This window comes from Pezoporus wallicus, unplaced genomic scaffold (assembly GCF_028554395.1).
Source record: "Pezoporus wallicus isolate ANWC-B61680 ecotype Strahan unplaced genomic scaffold, APGP_CSIRO_Pwel_v1 scaffold_7392, whole genome shotgun sequence".
In the NCBI taxonomy this organism is placed as follows: domain Eukaryota; kingdom Metazoa; phylum Chordata; class Aves; order Psittaciformes; family Psittacidae; genus Pezoporus; species Pezoporus wallicus.
This window is the reverse complement of record NW_026639923.1, coordinates 2,628,800-2,651,244: the sequence shown is the minus strand read 5'-3', so window position 1 is coordinate 2,651,244 and position 22,445 is coordinate 2,628,800. Positions and strand designations below refer to the sequence as shown.

At 38.0% G+C, this 22,445-nt stretch overlaps 2 protein-coding genes across 2 annotated transcripts in view; one reads left to right on the top strand and one right to left on the bottom strand.

Annotated features, from left to right (window-relative positions):
• CUNH7orf50 (chromosome unknown C7orf50 homolog) overlaps positions 1-22,445 on the bottom strand; it is a 127,498-nt gene that overhangs the window by 85,450 nt on the left and 19,603 nt on the right. The gene's annotated exons all lie outside the window — the stretch shown is intronic.
• LOC130603291 (uncharacterized) lies at positions 7,740-15,616 on the top strand. Its single transcript, XM_057416919.1, has 2 exons — positions 7,740-7,990; positions 14,422-15,616. The coding sequence occupies exon 2, from the start codon at positions 14,456-14,458 to the stop codon at positions 15,485-15,487; it is 1,032 nt and encodes a 343-aa protein (XP_057272902.1). The 5' UTR covers positions 7,740-7,990; positions 14,422-14,455; the 3' UTR covers positions 15,488-15,616.

Sequence of the window (22,445 nt, the reverse complement as noted above, 5' to 3'; positions counted from 1 at the left end):
GTATATACTGTATACTAGAAATTAAGCACTAGTTAAGTGCCATTATTAACAGTGTTATTTTCTCACAAAATTAAACTTGGTATTTGAATTGCTCTGTGGCTTACAGCCCTCTTGTTGAACTGCCAATCAAGTCAATTCAATGAACTAACAAAAATGTTGTGCTCTGCTTCTGCTTGAATTATTAATGTAGCAAGCTCAAGACAGGTCCTCATTGGCTATCCGAGTAGAGGCCCTACTTTCGAAAGCTTCCATTGGAGAATCCAGCTGAGCTGGTCTCTTAAGACATAATTTCAGTTAATGGAAGAAAGCGATCAATCACTAGAAAATTTCTGTTTCTATTAAAATGAAGAGATATGGCCTCCAAAATGATGTCAAAATACTCTAGAAATGGACTTTCTGCAAAGCATCACAAAGGAGCTATTGACTCTAATACATTCTCAATAAAAAGTGTTCAAGTGTATCCAGTCAGTAAGATGTGTCATTTGTTTTTTTAGCCCTCTTGATAAAAACCTATTGTAGAGAAGGTTAAACCTGTGTTGCTTCACTGAAGTAAAACATAACAAATTGCATGACTTGAATGTCAAATCACACACGGTAACAGATTTTCCAGGATGTAATTTTGACATCATTAAGATCTCAATGTCCATCAGCAGGAATTTACCTGGGAATGAAAGGAAAAGGGCACACAACATACCTTTTTTCAGCATAGAGTCCTGCAACTAATAAGACAGAGTGACATTGTACCACAAGAATACAAGGCTGGTGATTAATGCACACGTTGGCCATGTCCTTGTCACTTCCTCTCCTTTGTACTGCCACAAAAGAGATCTCGGAAATTCCCTGCAGGAATTATCTTGGTTCCCAGAACAACATAATATAATACCACATACCTTTGGCATCCCAAAGAAAATTTAGCTTTAAGAATATAATGTAGCTCATGACACATTTATTGCAGTAAACACTGTGGATAACCAAAAAGATCGCTCACCATGGATCTGGCTATGCTTCCAAAATTACTAATTTGTTCCCTTTAAATGTTTCTGTAAAGTGTGGAATACAGTAAGTGAAATCAAACTCTATTTAAAAACCAACTGTGAAAATGGAATTTGCAATATTATATCATTTAGTCAAACCCTGGTATCTGACAAGGTGCCCTTACTTCCATACAAGGGTTTAAAGAGTACTGAAAGAGTATTTAGAGTATCCTAGTAGTTACTCTTAATTAAGAAACCAGCATCTCTCAACAAACAGAGTGGTGATTTTTCTTTTGCTTCATTCCTAAAAGTTTTAAGGTATAACTGTCATACATAAAAAGGCTATTTCCCATCTGGATTAGTAAACCCCCTTTTACACAACATAGACTTGAAGGCCATTAAATGAGAACAGTTAGTTAATTAAGCAGCAAGTCAACAAACCTACAGGTTTGCAAAGGGGGAACTTCTCCATAAATGCAAGGAAAAAGAGTTGTTGAGGTACAACCAGGTCAATAGGTTTACACGGGTATAAACCAGGCCAGCGCAGCATCAGACTCCGCCCTTTCCTGTCAATGCGAAGCGATTTCACTGAACACAACCACATTTTGGAGCAGTCACAGAGAACAGGCATTTCACTGCCATAGAATAGAACAGGCCCCAAAATAGGCCCCAAAGGTGCGAAGAAATTCGGACACCGCTACCAGAAAACTCAAGGGAAGTTACACTTTAAAAAAAACAACCCTAAGATTCAATTAAATTGTTTTTGTGCTCCTGATACAAACCCCATTTATCACTGCTCAGTAAAAATGAAAGCAGTACAGGGCTCAGGCTGGAGACCTCATGACCTTAACTGCAGCAGTGCAGGACTGGCAAGAGAAAACAAACCCAAGAGTTTGGGCAAGTGCTGCTCTCGGTTCTGCTGTTAGCTGAGCACTTGGAGAAGCACTGTCTATCAAACCTAAGTTTCTGCAGCTGTAAAGTGCTCAGCGCACTGATGAATCTGAACCATATGCTCCAAGCTTAATTTCTGCAGTTTCTTGGTAAGCAAAACCATGTCCATTTCTTAAATATCTCATGCAACATGTTTTCCAAGCGAAGGCAATCTAAAGGAACCAAACCAGCTGCAGCGACTGCCATGACAACAGGTCTGAAGTGTGAAACGTTTCCTCTGTTGTATTTCCTTTAGTTTTACATTATATAGCAAAACACTTCGACATATGCTGAATACGTTCTTTTCCCATCAGAAGAGAAGAGGATTTATTGCCCTCTTTGTCACTCCACCTTCTTCTCACCGAGTCCTTTCCTTACCTTGGAAGTCTGCGATTTCCTTATATTCCTTCCTTCTACAGAATTAGGACTTTCAATTACATTCACAAGCATGGTCAAAATCATTCAGTCTACAACAGGCAGAGTTACTGCAATGTTACAAATCAAGACAGTAAAATGTTTTTTTAAACACTAAATTTTTATCAAAGCATTCATTAATTAAATATACAAATATATCTATAAAAAAACAAAGAAAACAAGCAAACAAAAACAAAACAGTACCAAAAGCTCTTTAAAGCAAACAAAATTGATAACCAGAAGGAGAATCCATTTTCTCATAGCTCAAAAGTACTTGATAATGCATTATATGAAAAGACAGATAAGCAGCAGCATAAATACTCCCAACTTGGGGGCATGGACAGAGAAGTGCCACTGATGGGCTCAGCCTTGGCAGGTCCACCTTGTAGCTGGCTGGCACTGGACATGGGGAAGCTTCTGGCAGCTTCTCACAGAAGCCACCCCCGTGACCCCCGCTACCAAACCCTTGCTGTTCAAGCCCAATACAATCACCAACTAGAAAATGAATTGAAAAGCTTCATTTTTAGCAATAACATTTGCAAATTTAAGCTAAATTTTGACTTGAAACAGTTAGAATTTCCACAACTGTTCCTTAGCTCATCTCTAAAACCTTTAAAGGATCATTTTGAAATTAATTCTGAAAGTCGTTGTCAAAGATGTTTTAGAAACTCCATCTGGTGGTCACTAGCAGAATACTCTTGAAGTTCCCAAAAGCAGTTAAGATCAGTAAAACAAATTAAAGGATTTAAGTTAGTCATTAGGAAAAAGAAATCAGTCCCAGTCTCTGGCGAGACACAGATTTGTAGTGGATGGTCCTGCCTGCAGGCACTAAGGGCATTGCTGGAAGTATTTCTAAGAAGGAATAAAATTAACCATGACTGCTGCAATAGACTGGCCGCGAGGATGAGGCATGTAACAGAATATTCTGTTGCAAGAAACAAATCTCTGCAACGGTTAATTTGGTTTTGAACCCAGCAGAAGGACATTGAAGCAGGCCATTAGGCCTGATTATTTACAAGAAAGAAATATTTATTAAAAAAGCATATGTTTCTTGTATTGTTTCATGAAACATCTGGTACTAGTCATTGTGGTTGACAAGATGCTCAAAGATCAAAGAAAGTACCATTCCCATTCAGCTCCAGAGCATTGTAATGCTTTCTAATTAAGTTATGGTTTCACTGGTTCACAATGAAATAGATTTCATACGTAATTAATACAGAAGTTACCAAAATATTTCAAGTCTGCCTATGTGCAATTCAGTAATCATTCTAACACCTGCAGTGCTATGCAGAGACCAGCTCTCCTCTAAAACTTGCCATTAGAAAAAGCTTTTTTCCACCCTTTAACAGAAGTAAAAGTATTATTTAGAAACACAGGCAATTTCTGAGCTCTCATAGCTGAGTTACGTAGATGATCTACCCACACTGAGGGATTTATTTTGTGATTGATAGAAACATTACTGAATAGTAATAGTAATAAAGTACTCTTTATAAAACAACTTACATTACAAACAACAGCCAAATAAGCCAATATAAAATCACTAATAATGAATAATGGGCAAGCAATCCTGAGATTTAAAGGCAGCAATTGAACAGCACAGAGCATGGCTGTTCTAGAATAAAAGGAAGAAACGTTATTCACAACCAGCCTCTGAGGCATTATTAATACCAGTGTTTATGTATACACATCTCCAACTTGTGCCTTTTTAACCCTTTCCAAGCACAGAGTTCCAAGCAGTGGCAGTAAGACTGTCAGATTTTACACATACACACAGCTCCGTGTACCCCATAAATCAGCGTAAGCGACTGAATTACATTTTAAAAAACCCACACTCAAAAAGTCCTCCCCAAACCAAACATGCAGGGAATATAATAAAAAATCTTGCATGTCTTTGTACTCTTAAAATTCATCCATAACCGAAATTCCTTCAACTTTCTTCAAGCTAGCAATTCTTGGTTCTCCATACAACTTCCTTCCTGGTTTAGGGGGTTTTTGGTTGCTAGGGGGTTTTTCCCCTTTTTTTATGTCAAGGCGTTTCACAAGAACTATTTCACAGAGTGACTGGTGACTGTGCATAATGTAACAAAAGCCTTAGAATAGATGCTCTTCTCAAGAAATAATTCTTTTTCCAGGAATCCTAAGTTACTGCGTTAATACAAGTGTCCTTAAGGTCACAAGTATCCTTAAAACCCCACAAAGAAAAGCTTCCCCTATGTCAGCTCAGTCCCTGAATAGAGTCAAAGCAATCTATGACTAAGGGTGGCTAACATCCCGCACTCGAGTTTTGTGGCTGGTTTTGTTACATAACAACACTAGAGGAAAAAATAAGACATAAATACATGGTAATTGATGAAAAATATCTGAAATAAGTGTAGAATATTTCACAATTCAAAATTCCAGTAGCCCAGCAATTGCTTTTCATCACAATACACTGGGGAATGGGCATTAACAAGCCTGTTAATATCCCAAAACAATCTGATTGTACTACACAGGGACACTTAATAACATTACATCAAAAAGGCAAAAAATAAAATAGATATGTTAGTTGAGAAGACGACAACAACATATTCTAAAAAGACACTTCAGGCTTCTCATGCAGGATTAGCTCCCAAACAATAATCATTACCCTCAAGCAATCCAGTCCAATCCTTTGAGTAACTGCAAGCTCACTGCAGCCTTTGGTCTCTGGCTGTGATGACCCTGCTGAACAACTGACCATGATGATTCAGAAGGCAGGTAAGCAAGACAGTATCACCACCTCCATAATACTTTACTGGATCGATCTGTTTTAAGCCAGAGAATAAAAAGACTGAAATCTCCATGGTTTCAGCAAGCCAGAAGCATCGAATGGCGTTTGGTAGAGAAGACAGAGAAGTTTCTCTCACCTGGCATACATGTACATGAGAGAAAGAGACTTCAAGTTAAACCTGCTGTCAGGGGTCTGTACTTGGATAAACACATCCGTAAGACCACCAGGGTCAATTAAGAGAAATTACTGGTTTTGGTCAAAATAAAAGGGGCTCTCATGTGCCTTCTTTATAATAACATCTGTCACTCAGTACTGGGTATATTTACTTTGCCATAGGAATAAGACGTGTTAAAAAAACCCCAAGGTTTGCCCACCACAGCACACTGTAGGTGGCTCCTGGAACTCTGTGTTAACAGCCTGTCCTTAAATAATGTCACAGCATCTCACGAGTCTCTACCTTCTTCAACTTCTACCTTTCCTGCCTCTGCCCTATCTGGAACATCATTATCATACATCAACCTTTTCCACTGAGATACTAACTGCCAAGGATTCATAAATCCACAAATTACTGATAAAAATAACAGTGAAATTATGGTTCACCCCAAACAGTCACTTAACCACCGCTTTTTGCAGTTTTATGAAACAACAAAACAGTCTGTTTGCCACTGTTCTCATATGACTTTGTACCCTGTGATCATTTAAGCAAATTAAATAAAGTATTTAATTGTTTAAGGAAAGACACGGCCACACAACAGCAGTATCTTAGTTTTCTTTTAGTAACACATTAACTGTGACAGTAACAGCATGGTTAGCTGCTGCCAGAACCACACCATGCATCTGTTACAAGACTTGTTCTGTCTGCTTCCTTAGATGAGGCAGAACTGCAGCTACCAAGATGGGAATGAGCACCATCTTAAGAGAATAAAGTATATGGGGTAGGATAACCTTGATTTTCTAACCTCTTTTTCTCCTCTGACTTTCAATTTATTGCATCAACGTGGGAGAACACATTTCTCAGAAGCCAAGCACTCCACCTGTAAAAAGGAGGTACTGTCTGACACGGTCTTCTGAACCTCTCTACATGCTCTGAAATTGTAAGATGGTACCTGACACTGATTCAAAGTATGATAAGTTCTCTTGCCCTCTAAATGCCACTGAGTAACGAGGCTTCATACAGGTTTCAGCTGAAGTATGAAATAATGTTTGTAAATGTGAACATGATTTTGAAGATGAGAGCTTTCTCTTAGGTTATTTTTCTTTTTAAAGATGAGAGACATAAGAAATAGCTTTTCTCTTTCTGCTTTTCTGGTCCTATTTATATAATTTTTCTCAGCAGAGGGTAAGTTCCCTTAGAGCTCTGCTGTACTACACCTTGCACTGTCAGAAAAGCAGTTACTGAGTAACAGGAAATGTGGCTCTAACGCTCCTGTGTTAATGCTTATCTTCACTTGAGTTACTCCTTACTCACCGACTGCTAATTAACTGAGAATAATTTAAACCTTTGTGAAGAGCAGTTTGAATATTCCTACCCGGTCCAACTAACTACTATGCTAAAATGATCCAAACCAAACATAGGAATTACAGCGTTCTGAATAATGTGTAAGCTCATAGGAAACCACATTTCACAGAACCACTTAACTACTGAAGAGCTGTTTTGGAGTACACCTACTTCACAAAGAACATAAACCTTCAACCTGAAAGCTGAAATTGGGGCCACTGCTGCAACCCAAGACTCTCTACATGCATCTTTAGTTTCAAAGAAGTATCTAGGGCAGTGCCATGGGCGTTCAGACCCAGTGCTGAACTATTTTCTCCAGGTAACCCACAACTCCAGTTTTGAAATCTAGACTCATTCATATTTGTCTCTTTCATTTTCTTGAAGTTTTTTAGCTCTTTCCACGTTCTCAATAAAAGTGCAACAAGTAAGACACTGAAAACAGAGAGAGCACTGTTCAAACACTGGTCACAAATTATCTTCTCAATCTTGTGAAAGCTACTGCAGATTATTAAAATATTACAATAAAAATGTTCTTCCCTGTGTGCTGGACGAAGAAAACATGATGCTACTGATGCATCCAGACAGAAAGTCTGCATGCACCATAGAAAATATACATCATGTGCCAACCCTTTCTGAGGTTTTAAGAACACGATTCAACAGAGACACTAAGAAGACTGATGTTGAGCCAGACCCAAAACATACCACAGGCTCAAAATCCTGTCTTTTAACACCTCACGGTCATTGCAGAGCATCTGGAAAAATAATTTATTGCATGTATACAATACTGGGAATGTTCCATGAGTCGGGACCCACAGAAAAATAGAAATACTATTTATTCTATCTTTAAGAAGGGATCTTAGTATTTTTCACATGCACTACTTGTGCTGAGTTTTTGCCTTGTTAAGCAACGGGCCTTGCTCGGTATTTATTCACAGGCTTTTCCTTTTCTAGACCTGTAGGACTTAAAACAGCACACTAGAAAAAAATGTAAATGCAAAGGCTGGCCAATGCATGTTGGATGACTTCATGAACAGAGGAAAAAAATCCACTGGATGGCCTCACACACTTAGAAATGGCAGGGACAAACACTACTTTTCTGTTCTAAAATATCTCTCTGCAGAGGATAATTTGAACTTTAAAGTCACATGATGAAATCATAGGTTTGCTAAACAGGCAACGTGTATGGTTTGAATGACTTAAACCAAGTTCCTGTTTCCTTTACAGAACTGTATGTTTTTGTAGTCAGTGAGCGTCTGGATTTTTCATCGTGATGTACAGCAGCTAAAGAAGTTACTGTAATATATACACTCTGCTTTCTGCATAAATAAAAAGGGCTATATGCTCCAAACAATAATTATATTTCATCTGACTATTCATAGGGAAAGATTCAGCCTGTTTGTATCTGTGGAGCATTTTCTTGAGAAGGTAAGTGCTTTATATTACTTTGAATATGCAATGTTTTATTCATCACAAGAGGCTCAGATTGTGAAGTTATAATTTAAAGGGTTTAGTTTTCCTTTCTTTGACAACATTTGAACTACACAAAGTGAAATACTGTATCTGGAAATTTATAATAAAGCTGAGCATTAAATAGAGGAAAAGAGACTGTTTTCTGGTAAGTACCTAACTCCCTTTGAACTGATGATAGCCGGATGATGAAACACTCTTCCATGGTCTGGAGAAAAGGCTCCAACCATTGCCTAAAAGCAGCATTTTAAAAGATAGACATTGTTGGATAATCCGGACTACAGAGCGGGAATTGTATAGGACAGGAAACACGTCAGCAATGCTGCTTGAAGATTATGTTCAGTTACTGCTGATTCATTTATATTCTGGAAAAGTAAAAATAGAAGCTTTTGGATTCTCAGGAAATGGTTAATTTCTCAGAAGTTAAGGGTAGGAAAATTGTAAACCTTTACCACCTCAGTAGGAATTCTGACATTACAAGCAAGATGAATATAGTATTTTATATTTCAGTCTTTCATATGCTGTGAGCTGCCCCCTTCTTTTAACTTGGCAGATGTAATACAAACAGAAAGGACAAATTCACCCCCGAAGTATGTGCAGTGGTTTCAGCGATTAATACAGGACATGCCCCCCAAAAGCTGAGTTTCATAAGGAAAATCATGTACATTTTTTATAACTAGATGAAAGAATATTTTCCTTCAAAAGGCTGGTGACAGAATGCAGAAAGACTGCCCTGCCAGACTTTTTATAGAGGAAGAGTTCTAGCTGCCAGGGAGAAACATTTTAGGAGCTCCTCTTTCTAGACTTCAAATAAACAAAAGTTTCCTTGAAACCAAGCTTTTCGTTTGCACAAGTTAACCATCAAAGTGGGGATGAGGGACCAAAAACAATGAAATCTTAGAAACTGGGTTCCCTCAGTACTGAAAGTAGGCTTTTCAGAGCTTGTTATTTTTAAGCTGTCTTCTGAACACTGTGCTCATTTGCTCAGCTCCATCTGTTGGAAGTGAGGGATAACGTATGCCCTGTGCTCCAGAGAGTAAGAATCACACATTTTTGCTTTAACTGCTGACACAAAAGGCAGAGCATATGATAGTGGGGAAACAGGGCCAGAAAAAGGGAAGGGGGCGAACAAGAAAAAAGCAAGGGAATGTGAAGTTAAGTAAGAATTCACTAATGATGGTCAATTAAAACAACGTGAGGAAACAGAGTTAAAGAAAAGACAAAATATTGGAGCGTGACAATACAGGGACAAATAATGCAAGTGGCATATTGCAAGTTACCCTTATTAATCAATCTTAGGAGGAACAGGAATGGGCCTGGCTTCTGCCATAGCTTCTATATATGTGAGCTTTGACACGCTACATATTACTCTCAGTTACCAGTGAGTAAACAGAAGTAACAGTCAGTTTACCTCATAGTATGTTCTGAGGAAAAAAAAAACCCACATTCAGGTCTCAAGGTGTTTGCACTCAAAGCTGACAGATGCCTCTAAAAGAGTAAAGGAGTCATGGCCCCCCACCAAGCAGAGCATAAACATTACATGCATTTTGAAATAAAACATATGCCCCTGCAGTAAATCTTAAGACCCAGACAAGAACTGAGGGAATACCAGATTTTCTCACAGTAGATGAAAATGACATAATAAATTCCTTACTTTTTTATGATGGAAACTCAAAGCATTTGAATGAAAAACATGGTCAGCTGCATGGGGATTTTGAAATAAAAGATGTGAAATATAAAACACCCTGGTGCTCTGCTGCTCCCATGGAACTTATCTTTTTATTTTACATGAAACAAGTATTACCAAAAAAAGTCTATTAAAATTTGCAAATATGTTCATCTTACTACAGCAGAAGTTGCAAGCTCCTCCATCCCATTATTATTCTAAGCATACATTTACTTCAGTGCAAGAAACTGACACTTTGGGAATCTTTTAAAAATGTATAGGCTTAGAAATTTTAAGAGTTGCTTTCCATGGTAGATGTGCACCTTACCGTCATTAAAGTCCCTAAAGCCATCCATTCCAGTGTAAGCAAACATAGAGAGAGGTTATGCCATCTGTGACTGTAACTCAAACCATCAGCTGCAGAGCGTGCAAAGGAGTCAGATTTTTCTGATAAGGTCCAGTTTATAATCTCACCTGGAAAACCCTAATGCAGCAATTTCATGAGCTGATAAGCAATGCATCTTGTAAAGTGCTATATATATATCCTGAAGCTTCACTGAAATAATTATGAAGAGACAAATACTGAAAAGAAATAGACCGTAGGATAAGGTCATAAATTAGAAATATATATCTAAGTGTGAGCATGCTAGAGAGAAGAACCTATTTATATTAGCTTGTATTAAGTATTAGGCATATTCGATTGCAGACACCTGCACACGAGCCTTTCTTACCACAATCTGAACTCAAAATTGCGCTTCCTCTCTTTGAAATAATTAGTGAGACACCAGAGCCAAATAAGACAGTAGTCTGCCATTATCATTGTGATCTATTATTTTTAAAGCAGGATAAAACGTTCTAGGAATAATTTAAGGGGGAGTAGAAATAATATCTGCATTAACTTTAACCTTATTTGCTAAAACAAAAAATATTTCAGAATAAGCTACAAACTACTAGCAGATATTTCTTTCACTGTGACGAACACACTACTGAATTCAAGCAAGCATTATGCTCGTATGGACTAACCACAGCAAATCTGCAGACAGCTTGTTGTTTTGGTAAAATTTTGTTTGTGTGGGAATCCTAAGGTGATCTTCTGGAAGTTCCCTTTAAAACAACACACCTGGAAATCTTTCCTTAAGTCACAATTTTAATACCCTGAGTATGATTATACACATACAGTTGCAGTGTTATTTCCCAAGTGAGTATGTTATTCTAGGTTGAATACATGGCTCTTCTTTAGTTTAAAGCTCTTACCAGATGAGACAATTCAAAAGACACACATTTATATTAGAATAACAATGTCTAGGTGGAAAATCAGGGTAGTATTGACATCACTGCTACTATTTGACAGTAATGTTAAGTAACGATCTGTGGTTATGAGCATTACAACCCAAATGAAACTATTTCATGCACTCATTTTGACACCTATGACAAATGAAGCCTAAACACATCAATAGCCTCTATGTAATATGGTGACGGTCTGTCATTAAAATATCACAACATGCAAACTGGTGGGTACAGAAAGAGAAAACAAGATGATGCACTTTTACGCAGTTAAGTTGCAACTACTGGAATGTGCCGCATGAAGTCTAACATTCCTTACTTTGTCTTAAATGCCCAAAGATTAGCTAACTAAAATGAAAATCCTTTCCTGTGGTCAAAAATGAAGACAGTGTCAGTACCAAGGCCAGATCCTGAGCAAATTCAATCGAGTTTTGGCCTCACAGTTTTTTCTGCAGTTTGATTTCTTGTGAAACCCAAAACTATGTCCTTTGTTTCCTTTGCAATTATGCTACCATAAAAGCTGAATGTTGCTAAGTTATTCTGAGAGTCTCTGCAAGGACAGTAAGCACGGTTAGTTGGCTCATGGTATAAAAGTTATTGAGAAGATAATGAAGACCTTCAGAGTGACAGAACAAAATTCAAATACTCAGCTCTCCAAAAGGCCTGATGAGACTAGAAGGTAACACTGGAAACTCTGGTGGAAGAGCTCAAAATGTAATTATTTCTTAACCTCCTGGAACTACGGAGTGGGCTTTCTACAGATGCTCAAGTGGTTCCACTTTCTCTAACAGTCACAAATTACCTGTCCTTCAGCAGATTAAGCTTCAAATCTCTCTTGTAATACAAGGTCAAAATTTGACTTTCACTTTCCTTCATTCTTGAGATTTCTCCCAGGTATTTAAGAAGAGACAAACTGTAGAAGTTAGAATTTCATGGCCTTCAGATTTCCAGGAAATAAAGCAAGTCTGTCAAGCTCCATGGCTGCAGCTGTCTGAACAGAATAGCACAGTGCATCACTTTTAGGCATAGAACCAAAGCGAAGTGGAGAGCACTGCTGCTACTCAATTACAGAGAAATTTTCTAGATTCCTCCCGCCAGTGCTTCAGTATTACATAATTTAGAAATCAGATCAGTTATATTTCGAAAGAGATGGGGAAATCACTGGTATGAAGAAATACAAAAGGCCAAACAGTTAACTACAGTTGTGAGGTTTGGCATGCGTGGTTTAAGTTTGTGCTTTTTCTTCTTAATTATTCTCACTCTTCAGTTTGAGTACTTTCATACTGAGTCCTTCTTAGTGGTTCATACTAAACATCAGGTGAACAGAAACAAATGCTCTACTGCAAGCATTTAACGTGCATTTCCACAATTAAGAAGACAATATTTCCTCCCAACACCTGTCATCTTTGAGATTTTTCATTCTCTTTTCCTTACGATTGTTCACATTTAACAATCTATGTTTAGGCTTCAAAATTATATTGATTCTTCACTTGCTTCAGAGATTTCCACCAGTTCTGCCCATCAATGCTTTCCTATATGGTAAACTTCAGCTCAGAGGTTAGAACACAGCCAGAGTTCTGACCAGCCAACTCTTCCCCTCCTTCAAGTGTACCTGTAGCAAAAACCAACTTCCCTGGGTGCACGAGGCCTTCCTGTAGTGAAATCTCTCAAAAAATAACCTTTTCTAGAAAGCAAGAAGCTCTGTCTTTAAAAGGGGACAAAGAACACCACTGAATCAAAACATAACTCCATGGGTTTATATAAATGAAATTATAATTACATAAGATTATATACACACTTAATCAAAGCCACTTTGATAAGTCAACTTTTCTAATTAAAACCAGTATTAGAATTCCAATTTTGAGGAGAGATTAGAAATATCAGAAATACGAAGTAGTGTCAGAGGTAACAACCATAAATGAATTGCCAAACAGTATTAAGACGCTGACTTATCTATAATGAACACTGCTTAAAAACATTAATGCAACTTTATGAACTTTTACCAATTTAAAGTTACTTTCACTTTAAGAGTTAACATCACTACAATCCTTTTATGGGAAAGGCATTATGTACAACTAAATATATCACTCTTGTTACCAGTATGACTGTACAGAAACTTCTGTACGAGAGAACTCTGCTGTCCTGTCTTTGCCTGGTGTGCCGTCTACATACACTGCTTGTACACACTAGCTTTGCATACAACGGAACAAAGTAAAATCACCAAACTCTAACCTAACACAAAATTGAAATCCTTGTGAGTAAAAAAGGTTCTTTTTTTCTCAGAAAACAACATTCTACGCTGTTGTAAAACTGCCTGTATGTTTAACTTTTTCCGGTACTAAGGACCATACTTAATCAGAAATTCAAAATTCATTAGGAATAATGAGTCCATTATCTTGCTTTTCTTTAGTACATATTATGTTCTCTTACAAAGCTTTTTGGCTTAAAAAAGAATCCTTCAAATATTTATATGGTAGCAGAATTATTGTATGAACATATCATAGAGTCATTACAGCTAACAGCCTATGCATATTACTCTTCAAATTCCCTATTTTCAGGAATTTATAACTCAGCTGTAAAAAATATTCCTTCCTAAAACTTTATCAATAGGTTTATAATGCACGGGTAATAATTTTCTCAAATTTAAGCATGCAGAAAACCATTATTTTTCACAGTTTTATGCAACAGTTATATCTAAAAATGACAGTGTTATTAATGTATAAAGATGCTTTAGCATGAAAGCAGCTTGCTCATAACAGTTCTTAAGCATTCACATTGATTCTATATGAGCTCCTCAGTACAGACTGCTGTCACAAAAGGCTTTTTTTTTCATACCAGAAAGGAAACAAAACTACAAACAAAGAAGGAATGTGGCTCTTGCCTCATATTGTGATTATCTTTGCACTTTCCTCAGTATTCAGTGTGAGCCATGAGACTGTGAACTGGGTTCTGACAAAATTCCCACCCATGCAACAGCACAGAGAAGTTATTCTGTGGCTGTAGCTGTAACCCACACACTGGAGCTGTCCTTACCCTTTTTTGGCAGGATAGTGAGGAAAAGTGGCTCCACCTAATCCCAGAGCCAACTGCTTCCTCACCCGCCAAACAGCCAACTCCCCCATCTATTCTACAGGCAACATGAGAGCGCTGAATCCTGGCTGCTGTCTACAGGGCTGAGCCACAGTGAAGTCCGGTTTGCACGAGGGGAGGAAAAGGGAGCAGTGGTGAGAGCAGGAACCACATAAATAAAAGGGCAGATCTCTCTGGCTAAAAATATTATGCAAGTTAGCCTAAAATTAACACAGGAACGTAAAATCCACCAAAAATATACTACAGTTATTCTGAACAAATGGTCCAGACTCCTGACTGCACATCATATTTAACGCAGAAGTTACAAACTGTACTTTAAAACCTGTTTCACCTTCCTTTTCCATTTCAGATTCAAACTCCATTGAACAGGAAATAAGCACGGCATGGAGGGAAGGATGGCTTCTCACAACATGACATGGATCAGCTACCCAAGCAAGAATTTGGCTTTCAACTCCCCAGAAGAAATCGAAGCCTTCATAGCTTCTCAAAACATCATATCAAGACTTATGCACTGCTACATCGCTTTTTTTGTACCAACAGGATTAATAGCTGGCATATGTATTTTGATCATTTTCATAAAGAATTATGTGCAGCACAAGGTCATAGAAAACTTAGACTTACTTCTTCTAGCCTTCACCATCAGCAATATTATAATGATTCTTTTATCATTTTCTGTTATCACTAGACCTGACTATTTAAAAGCAACTCACCTCGCGTGTAACGTACTGTCATTTTTTTTCAACTTCAGTTATTTCAATTCTCAGTATGTTTTCTTGCTGACACTTCTCATACTATTACTGAAGAGATTTCCACCAAGGACTGCTCTCAGCAAAGCAACTCAAAGACCCATATTGTGTGTTGGATTTGTACTTACATATGCCTTCTGCTTGTCACTGACTGAGGCAGTACTGGTTGGCACAGATAACTACCACTTGGAAACAGACTGCCAGTTAGATCCATTATTTGCATGGCCTGAATACGAGATCATTAAGTTCACCTTTGGATTTGCAATCCCATCATTTCTTCAGATACTCTGTTTTACTGTTCTCGTCGCAAAAGAAGCACCTGCTGAAGCTCCAGCCTTACAACAGCACATTCGTACTTACCCTGCTGCGTATATTATAAGCATAACGATATTTATATGCCGTCTCTTTTACAACGTTATGCTTCTCTTCAGGACAACATTCAAACTACAGAAGAGCATTGGAACTCCAAAGAATGAGCTTGTGATGAATATTGCAGAAATTGTGTTGTTCTGTGAGAGCTGTGCTAGTTTGGTACTTATACTTTGTTTTCATAAACCATGCAAGGATGAAGTACTTAAAGTCATCCAGAACTGCCGAAGGAAAAACACTGCCAACAATCACCTGGAAATACCAGTAACAGCTACAACCCATGAAAGTGGGTCTCAGTAATACCCAGTTGTTCGGAGGAACTGTCAATCCATTTTACTTTTGAGTTTGTGGGTTTTGGTTCATTTTTTTCACTTCTTCAAAAAAGGGTAATTGTTCCTTCTTTAGAAACCAAACTTGGACTGTCTTGCAACTAGCAGTTCTGAACTGAAGAAAAAAAAGATTCTTAGTGCTAGTATTAGCAGTGATCTATGAGAAAACATGTAAGGTCTGAGGGTTTTTTTGCATATATATATATTTAAATCGCCTACAGTGTTACTTCAAAGCCAAGTAGTAAGAAAAGTACTGCTGCCATAGAAGTGTGCTTTTGTAATACCACCACTGCCCCAGCAAAGTTGCAAGCAAAAACACGGTAGAAAACAACTTTGAACAAAGGTAAAAATCTTCAGCCAAAGCATTTTCTCAGGTGTGCTGCTGCTTCTGATTTCTTAGCCTACAAACTACTTATTTTTATAACAGTGGTTAATTCCAGTAGCAGCAGCAGTGAAGTATGGCTTAAGAATCCATTATAACCCTGAAAGAGTATGTAATACTGTACGTCTACTGTAGCACTTGCTTAGACACACACACACGCACACAAACTAAGCATTTCTTCCCTTTTTCCATTTTCCTCTTATACTTTTATTGGAGCCCTTAAGGTTTTCGTCTGAATTCGTGTTCCAAAAAAAAAAAAGAAATAAAATTCAAATTAATGGAAAGTCTGGTCCATAAAGGAAAGCTTCAGCTCCTTTGTGAGGCACTGAACTGGAAAGATCAACAGGATGGCTAATTAAAACTCTATGCAAGAATGAAAGGTTTTCGTTAATGTACTCTAAGCTTCAACTCTGCATTAAGACTTAGAGCAATTATTGATTTAAGCCATTCTTGATGAGTTCATTCAGAAGTATGAAGATGCCTTGGAAGAGTCACACAATAATATACTAACTAAAAGAACAGGCGAAAAGCCAGCCCAGAACAGTAGATGTGAGGCATGTTTGAAACTGGGCAGAACCCAAGTTTCAAACTGAAATCAGGGCTCTGCTAGAGACAAGACAGGAGCATAATACATTTAGTTTAGAATTCCTGTGTAAATGGTACAAAATGGGGAAGAAAATCTGAATCAGAAAATAAAACAGCTTTGGTATAGGAGTTCAGTTGTAGCCCTGCAGAATCAGCAGCCAATGCAGACCGAGATGTAGGTGCAAAGTTTTAAACGCTTGCTTTGAGCACACTGTTACTGTAACTGAATTTGGTCAGGAGCATCTTAGACATTTGGTTTTAGTTTCAGCTTTTCCTCTCATAGAGCTGGAGGGAACTGAAACAACAGGGAAGTTCGAAAATTGTACTAGGGCATGTAGTGACGGGAAAAGGGGGAATGGCTTTAAACTGACAGAGGGGTGATTGAGATTGGACATTAGGAAACAATTCTTCACTAGCAGGGTGATGAGACAAAGGTTGTCCAGAGAAGCTGCAGATGCCCCACCTTCCAGGACAATCCTTTTCTGGGCAGCAGTGGAAGGTGTCCCTGCCAGTGGCAGGGGGTTGGAACTAGATGATCTTTAAGTTCCCTTCCAACCCAAACCAGTCTGTGATTCTGTAATTCTATAAAGATGAAGACTTATATTGGCGTGATGAGGAAAGCTCAAGTGACCTAAAGGGTTCTGAGAAAAGCCACTTTTATCCTTAAATATGTGCCTTTGTGTAACACCTGCATGCTAATGGAAGTGACAGATTTGCTTTCGGAGTTGTATGCTTTGAAAGGGCTTCCTGACAGGGTCCAGATTTGTGTAGAGAGTTGGTGCAAATGAGCACAAGCTGCCCGAGACAAAGCAAGCACTGATCAGTCAAGAAGAACATCTTCTGTAAAACAACAACTAAGTGCATAAATGGAAAAATTATATTTGCTCAACAGTAACAGTTTCTAGACCCAGTATTTAGATATATGGATCTAGTCTTACACATCCAAGTCCTGAAATGCATGGACCATGACTGCATCACATGCAAATAAAGGGCAATACGTAGTCTTCAGTCAGCTATGACCGTAAGAACCGATGTTTCTGTGAGATGCAAAAATCAGCTGGTAAGATGTCTGCACTGTATTAAGTCAGCCTGTTTTCCTGTTCAATTTTGTTCTGTTGCCAGCATGAACAGATGGCTAATTAAAGGACACTACATATAAACAGACCATTATAGAACCTGGTCAGAAAGGAAGTACGTAGATAATCATCTCTTTGAATCCAAGACCCAATGTCATACTTGTGAAAGGATTTCTCAGCTGGCATCAGAGATTTTGTTTTGCACCTGAGAAGGTGGAGATTAAACAACATGGACCAAATATCAGCCCTGCAGAAAGAAGTTTGAAGAGACGAGTTCCAAGAGCTGTACATCAGTGAAAAAGCTGACAGACTGAATGAAAGAGGATGGAAGAAGATGCGAGCTGTTTATCACAATTCAGATGAACATCATAGTTTCAGCTGCGCCATGGATAAGTAGGTTATTTTCCAGTGCGGCAATTATGCTCAAAGGATTCTACTTTATCCACTGCTTCTATATATTTTATATTTGAGGATGAAAGAATAAATATTGTGTTGTTTCTGAGTCCTGAGTTACTGTTAAAGGTGCCCAAAAGAAAACCTAGTAAATGTTGGCTTTAGTTAATGCTCACTGGGACCTGGAAGCTGGTCTAACAATGAGTGAATCTGTAAGGAACCTAAAGGTTCAACACAGGTGGAAGGATGATGCTTCCTGATACTCTCAGCAAGGAACACAGCTGAAGCACACCCATAACCAAATGTCTCAAAGTAATAAAACCAGTAGGGCCTTACTGTCAGAGCTAGGATCTGGGAACAAGTATATCTTGATATATCAATGACCAAGTCTGTGTTATCCTGGATATAGCTCCTGGCTGAAGTCTGTGAGGTGCGAGTGAATGTACTCTTGCCTCTTTCCTGTCCATGTCTACTGTCATGGGGAAAAGAGTATTTTCTGGATGGCCAGTTATATTGTCATAAAGAAATCTGTATGTGCAATGAAAAGATTTTGAATAGGAGAAAACAAGAGTAAACAGCAGAGAAGAGGTGGAAAAATGCATTAAAATAATTCAAACAGTTATAAACTAACTTCCAGCAGTGCATAAATGTTCTGCTAAATCATTCTTGATAGTTACACAGAGCTTACATTAAGATTCAGGACAATGAACGTACCATCCCAGCAAAAACCTATTTGTACCCAACTAGATGAGCACAAGTACCCCTATGTGCAATAGAGGAAGGAACAGAAACTGTCCCCAAAAGGCATTCTAAAACAACTTGACACAAGGGAGAAAAGAGCAGCTTTGACTAAGATTAAAAGTAATAATTTAAAAATAGCTAATAATTTTAATTGTATTTTTAAGAACAAAATAAAATGTCCCTGCTCTGAGAGACTTCTTTCCCCTACAACAGCAACAGCTTTGCTGAACGCTTATGACTTCCAGGCCTCCCCTAATTTTGAACAGTATGTTCCAGAAGAAAAAGAGCATATATTTTTATAGGCAAGATGTCAAAATTAACTGAAGGAATACACTGGAAAATTCAAAGAAGAATATTTTACTTCTGCACTGGTAATACTCCTTTCTTCATAAGACTTTGGCCTGCTTTTGAATAAACCTTTCCATTCAGTAAAAGAAATGAGCTGGCTGCTGAAGTTTAAGCATGAATTTCTGAGTTGGTAACATTTTGGAAAAGAACATGTAGAGACTCATCTTGCTAAGCCAGCTGACTCAAATCTGCTCTTATCCCACTGCAAAACAACATCTGAGCTAAAGAGAGATTGGATTTGCACACTTGAATCAAAACTTGAGCTGCTACGCCCATGTATTACTAAGCCCTAGTTACATTCTAATTTCAAACATACAAACCCTGAAAGGGCTACAGCATTACTTATCTTGATTTTGAGATAGTTGCAGAAGTTTTGGGGTAAGGCAAAAGCTAAAGCAATTCAGCTAAAATAAGTACTCTATATAACATTTACATTACACATGTGTGACAAATTACCACTGACTAGAATCAAAGAATGCATTTCACCTCCATGTGGGTACAAGTGCCCTGCAAAGGGCTGCCGGACGGCACAACTAAAGTGAAAACCATTGGTGCTTTGCAGATTGTATTTCTTCATCGTATCTGGATAGAGCCTGAAGTCCTGTGATGAATCACCTTTCACTCGACAACATTTTGTGGTCCAGTTTTGTAAAATTTTTATATTATCCCCAAGAGACTTGCAATATACACTTTAAGAAAAATAAAAACTTTTTACCAAAATAGTTTACAGGGCGTTGCCCCTGCCAAAGAAAAGGCTGAACTTCTAAAACTTATTTTTAGTAAGAAAAATGCATTCTCGGAGTTACTGGCAACTGAAATGCCTAAACACAAAATCCACTCTAGCCAAGGTTTTCTGCGGGCATAGAACACAATTCCAAGTCAAACTAAGTTTGATTATTTGCAAGAAAGGGAAAATTACTGAGAACGGGCAGGATAAAGTGTGAAGCTGCTCCAAAACAGGGTAACGGACACAACCAGATGTCATTCAGTGGCTGAAAAAGGTCACAGTCAGTATCCATGTAACAGAAAGATGAGAGAGAATTTGGAGGATGAGATCCATCTACTCATAAAACTTCATGGACATTGTAACAGCATCTCTATTTCCTCTATACTCACACCTCACACTTTCTTCCTCCTCAGCTCTCACCTTTTTGCAACACAACAGCAGGCCCGTATGTTGAAGCCTGCTAAATTATATAGAACATCTTTTGCTATAACCACTTTTAGCCTCTTGGTGCATCTTGTTGCACAATTAGCGTTCCTTAAAGACTCCACAGTCATAGACATGTTGAGATATATACAGAAGTTGTCTACTACAGATTTAAAAATAAACCTTAATTTCCTTTATTTAAGGAAAATCTTAAATGCTGGATTACTGAGGTCTGACATCATACAAATGCTATCACATCAGTCCATTTCACACGTTTTAGCAACAAACAAGGTAAGGTATGAGAGGCAGAACCGTAATGGTTAATACTGTCACAACTGTGAATCAGAATGGATCATTACTGCATTCCCTATGAAGTCCCATGGAATATCAGCAATTGACAGGGAAGGAAGAAGAGTTCAATGTTCAGCAGCTGCTGAAATGAATTTTAAGCATTTTATGGAATATGGAAGTGATGAACAGGGAGATTAAACTAGATTAATCAATAACAATAATTTGACTGCATAAACAAGACCCTGAATATGTTGCCATCTGGTTTAGGAAACAGGATTCAAAGGATTCACGTGATCATCTCATATTTACTTAAAAACTAGTTACAATATAGTAATACTAGATTTGGCCTCTTATGCTTCAGAGTTCTCCTAGCAGGAAAAGCAGCTGCTTCATGGGTCTCTCAGAAGAGAATTTCCTAACAATTCTGGAAATATGGCAGTGACATATTTGTTACCATGAAGTCAAACCAGAAAAATAGCACTCAGGATATTACATTTTAATAGCAAATCAGCTGATACTCACAGGTAGAAAACCAAAGGCAGAGAGACCAGCTGATTATCAAATCCAGGCCGCCAAAATTACAAACAACTAACACCCAGAAGCTATAAAGGAAAGTAAAAAATCCTTCTGGCCCTTACAAGATCAGTAAAAGCTCTGAAGGATGGAATTAAGTACAGCAAAACCACATGATCAGCAAACAACAAAAGCTTTTTATAACCCTTTAGGGTTCTTTAGGACAGCAAAAAATCAAGATCTTCAAAGCTGGTATCACAAGATTTTTCTAACAGCACAATTATTCCAGTATACAATGCAAACATATATGTACACTTCTCAAAGCAAAACACTTGAGGCTCCCGTCCTTATAACCCTGCAGAAAGACACTCCAGAAAACCATTCCATACACAGGGAAAGTCATCTGTTCAGCACTAATTTGTGCAAGGTTTCTTTTGGCTAAATGATAATTTATCCCAAACCTACTTGTAGACAGCAATCATGTACGAGCATCTTTAAAAACATGTTTAGTAACACAGCAAAAATCCTGTGTTCCACAAAAAGCCAGCAAATCACGTATTTGCCTCAACGGCATTAGAAGGCAAAGTGCCTTCTACTCCCAAAGCCACTTGTGTAAGGAACTTTTGCTTCACTTTCCTATAGATGAGATCTTTTGTAATCTAAAGATATTTGGCCACTGTAATAGATGTAACACATCCATTACACTGACCTGTTAATTGTTTACTCCACACTTCTGAAACTGTAACGCTGTCTTCTTGAAATCCTAAATGCTGAAATCCAATTCATCTTATTCCTGTAGCAGCAGAACAATGCATCAACGTACAGCATATCCATTTCAGCATATCCATTTATGGCACTTAACATTTGGGAATCGGATCAGTGTCATCCTAAAAAGCAATTTACAGAAATTATTTCTTTTATGAGAAAGGTTTAACTTTCTTCCTGTTCTAAGAACCCTGGCCACCAGCAGGTGGTGTTTCTGGAAATGTCAAGTAGTTTTTTTCCCCCCTACAGATGAAATGCAAAACTCCACCTGCAACACTGGTGGGTTTATGCAAGGCTGAGGCTCCACATTCTCTGCAAAATACGCTTGTTTTATCCATGTGATTTTTCAGCTGAGCAATCATAAGAAGCATGAGGATGATGATGTATACCTGAAAATTTAAATACAAATAGGCAAAATGGGATCAACTTGAAGGTAGGAAAACTGGAATTTATATTGTCAGTTCAGCAAATGACCCTTTGCAGCTGCTAGATTACTCTCAATAGAATATTACTCTTTGGATAGTCCAGGGGCTTTTAAAATCATACTGCATATAACAGCAACTATTGCTTTTTATCTATGTAGAACACGCTTAGTTACGATCAGCAAATAAATCTCTTCATTATTGATCAGCTGAGCTGTAGGTTTGAATGAACTACATAACCTTTAAAAATGCTAGGGGCAGAA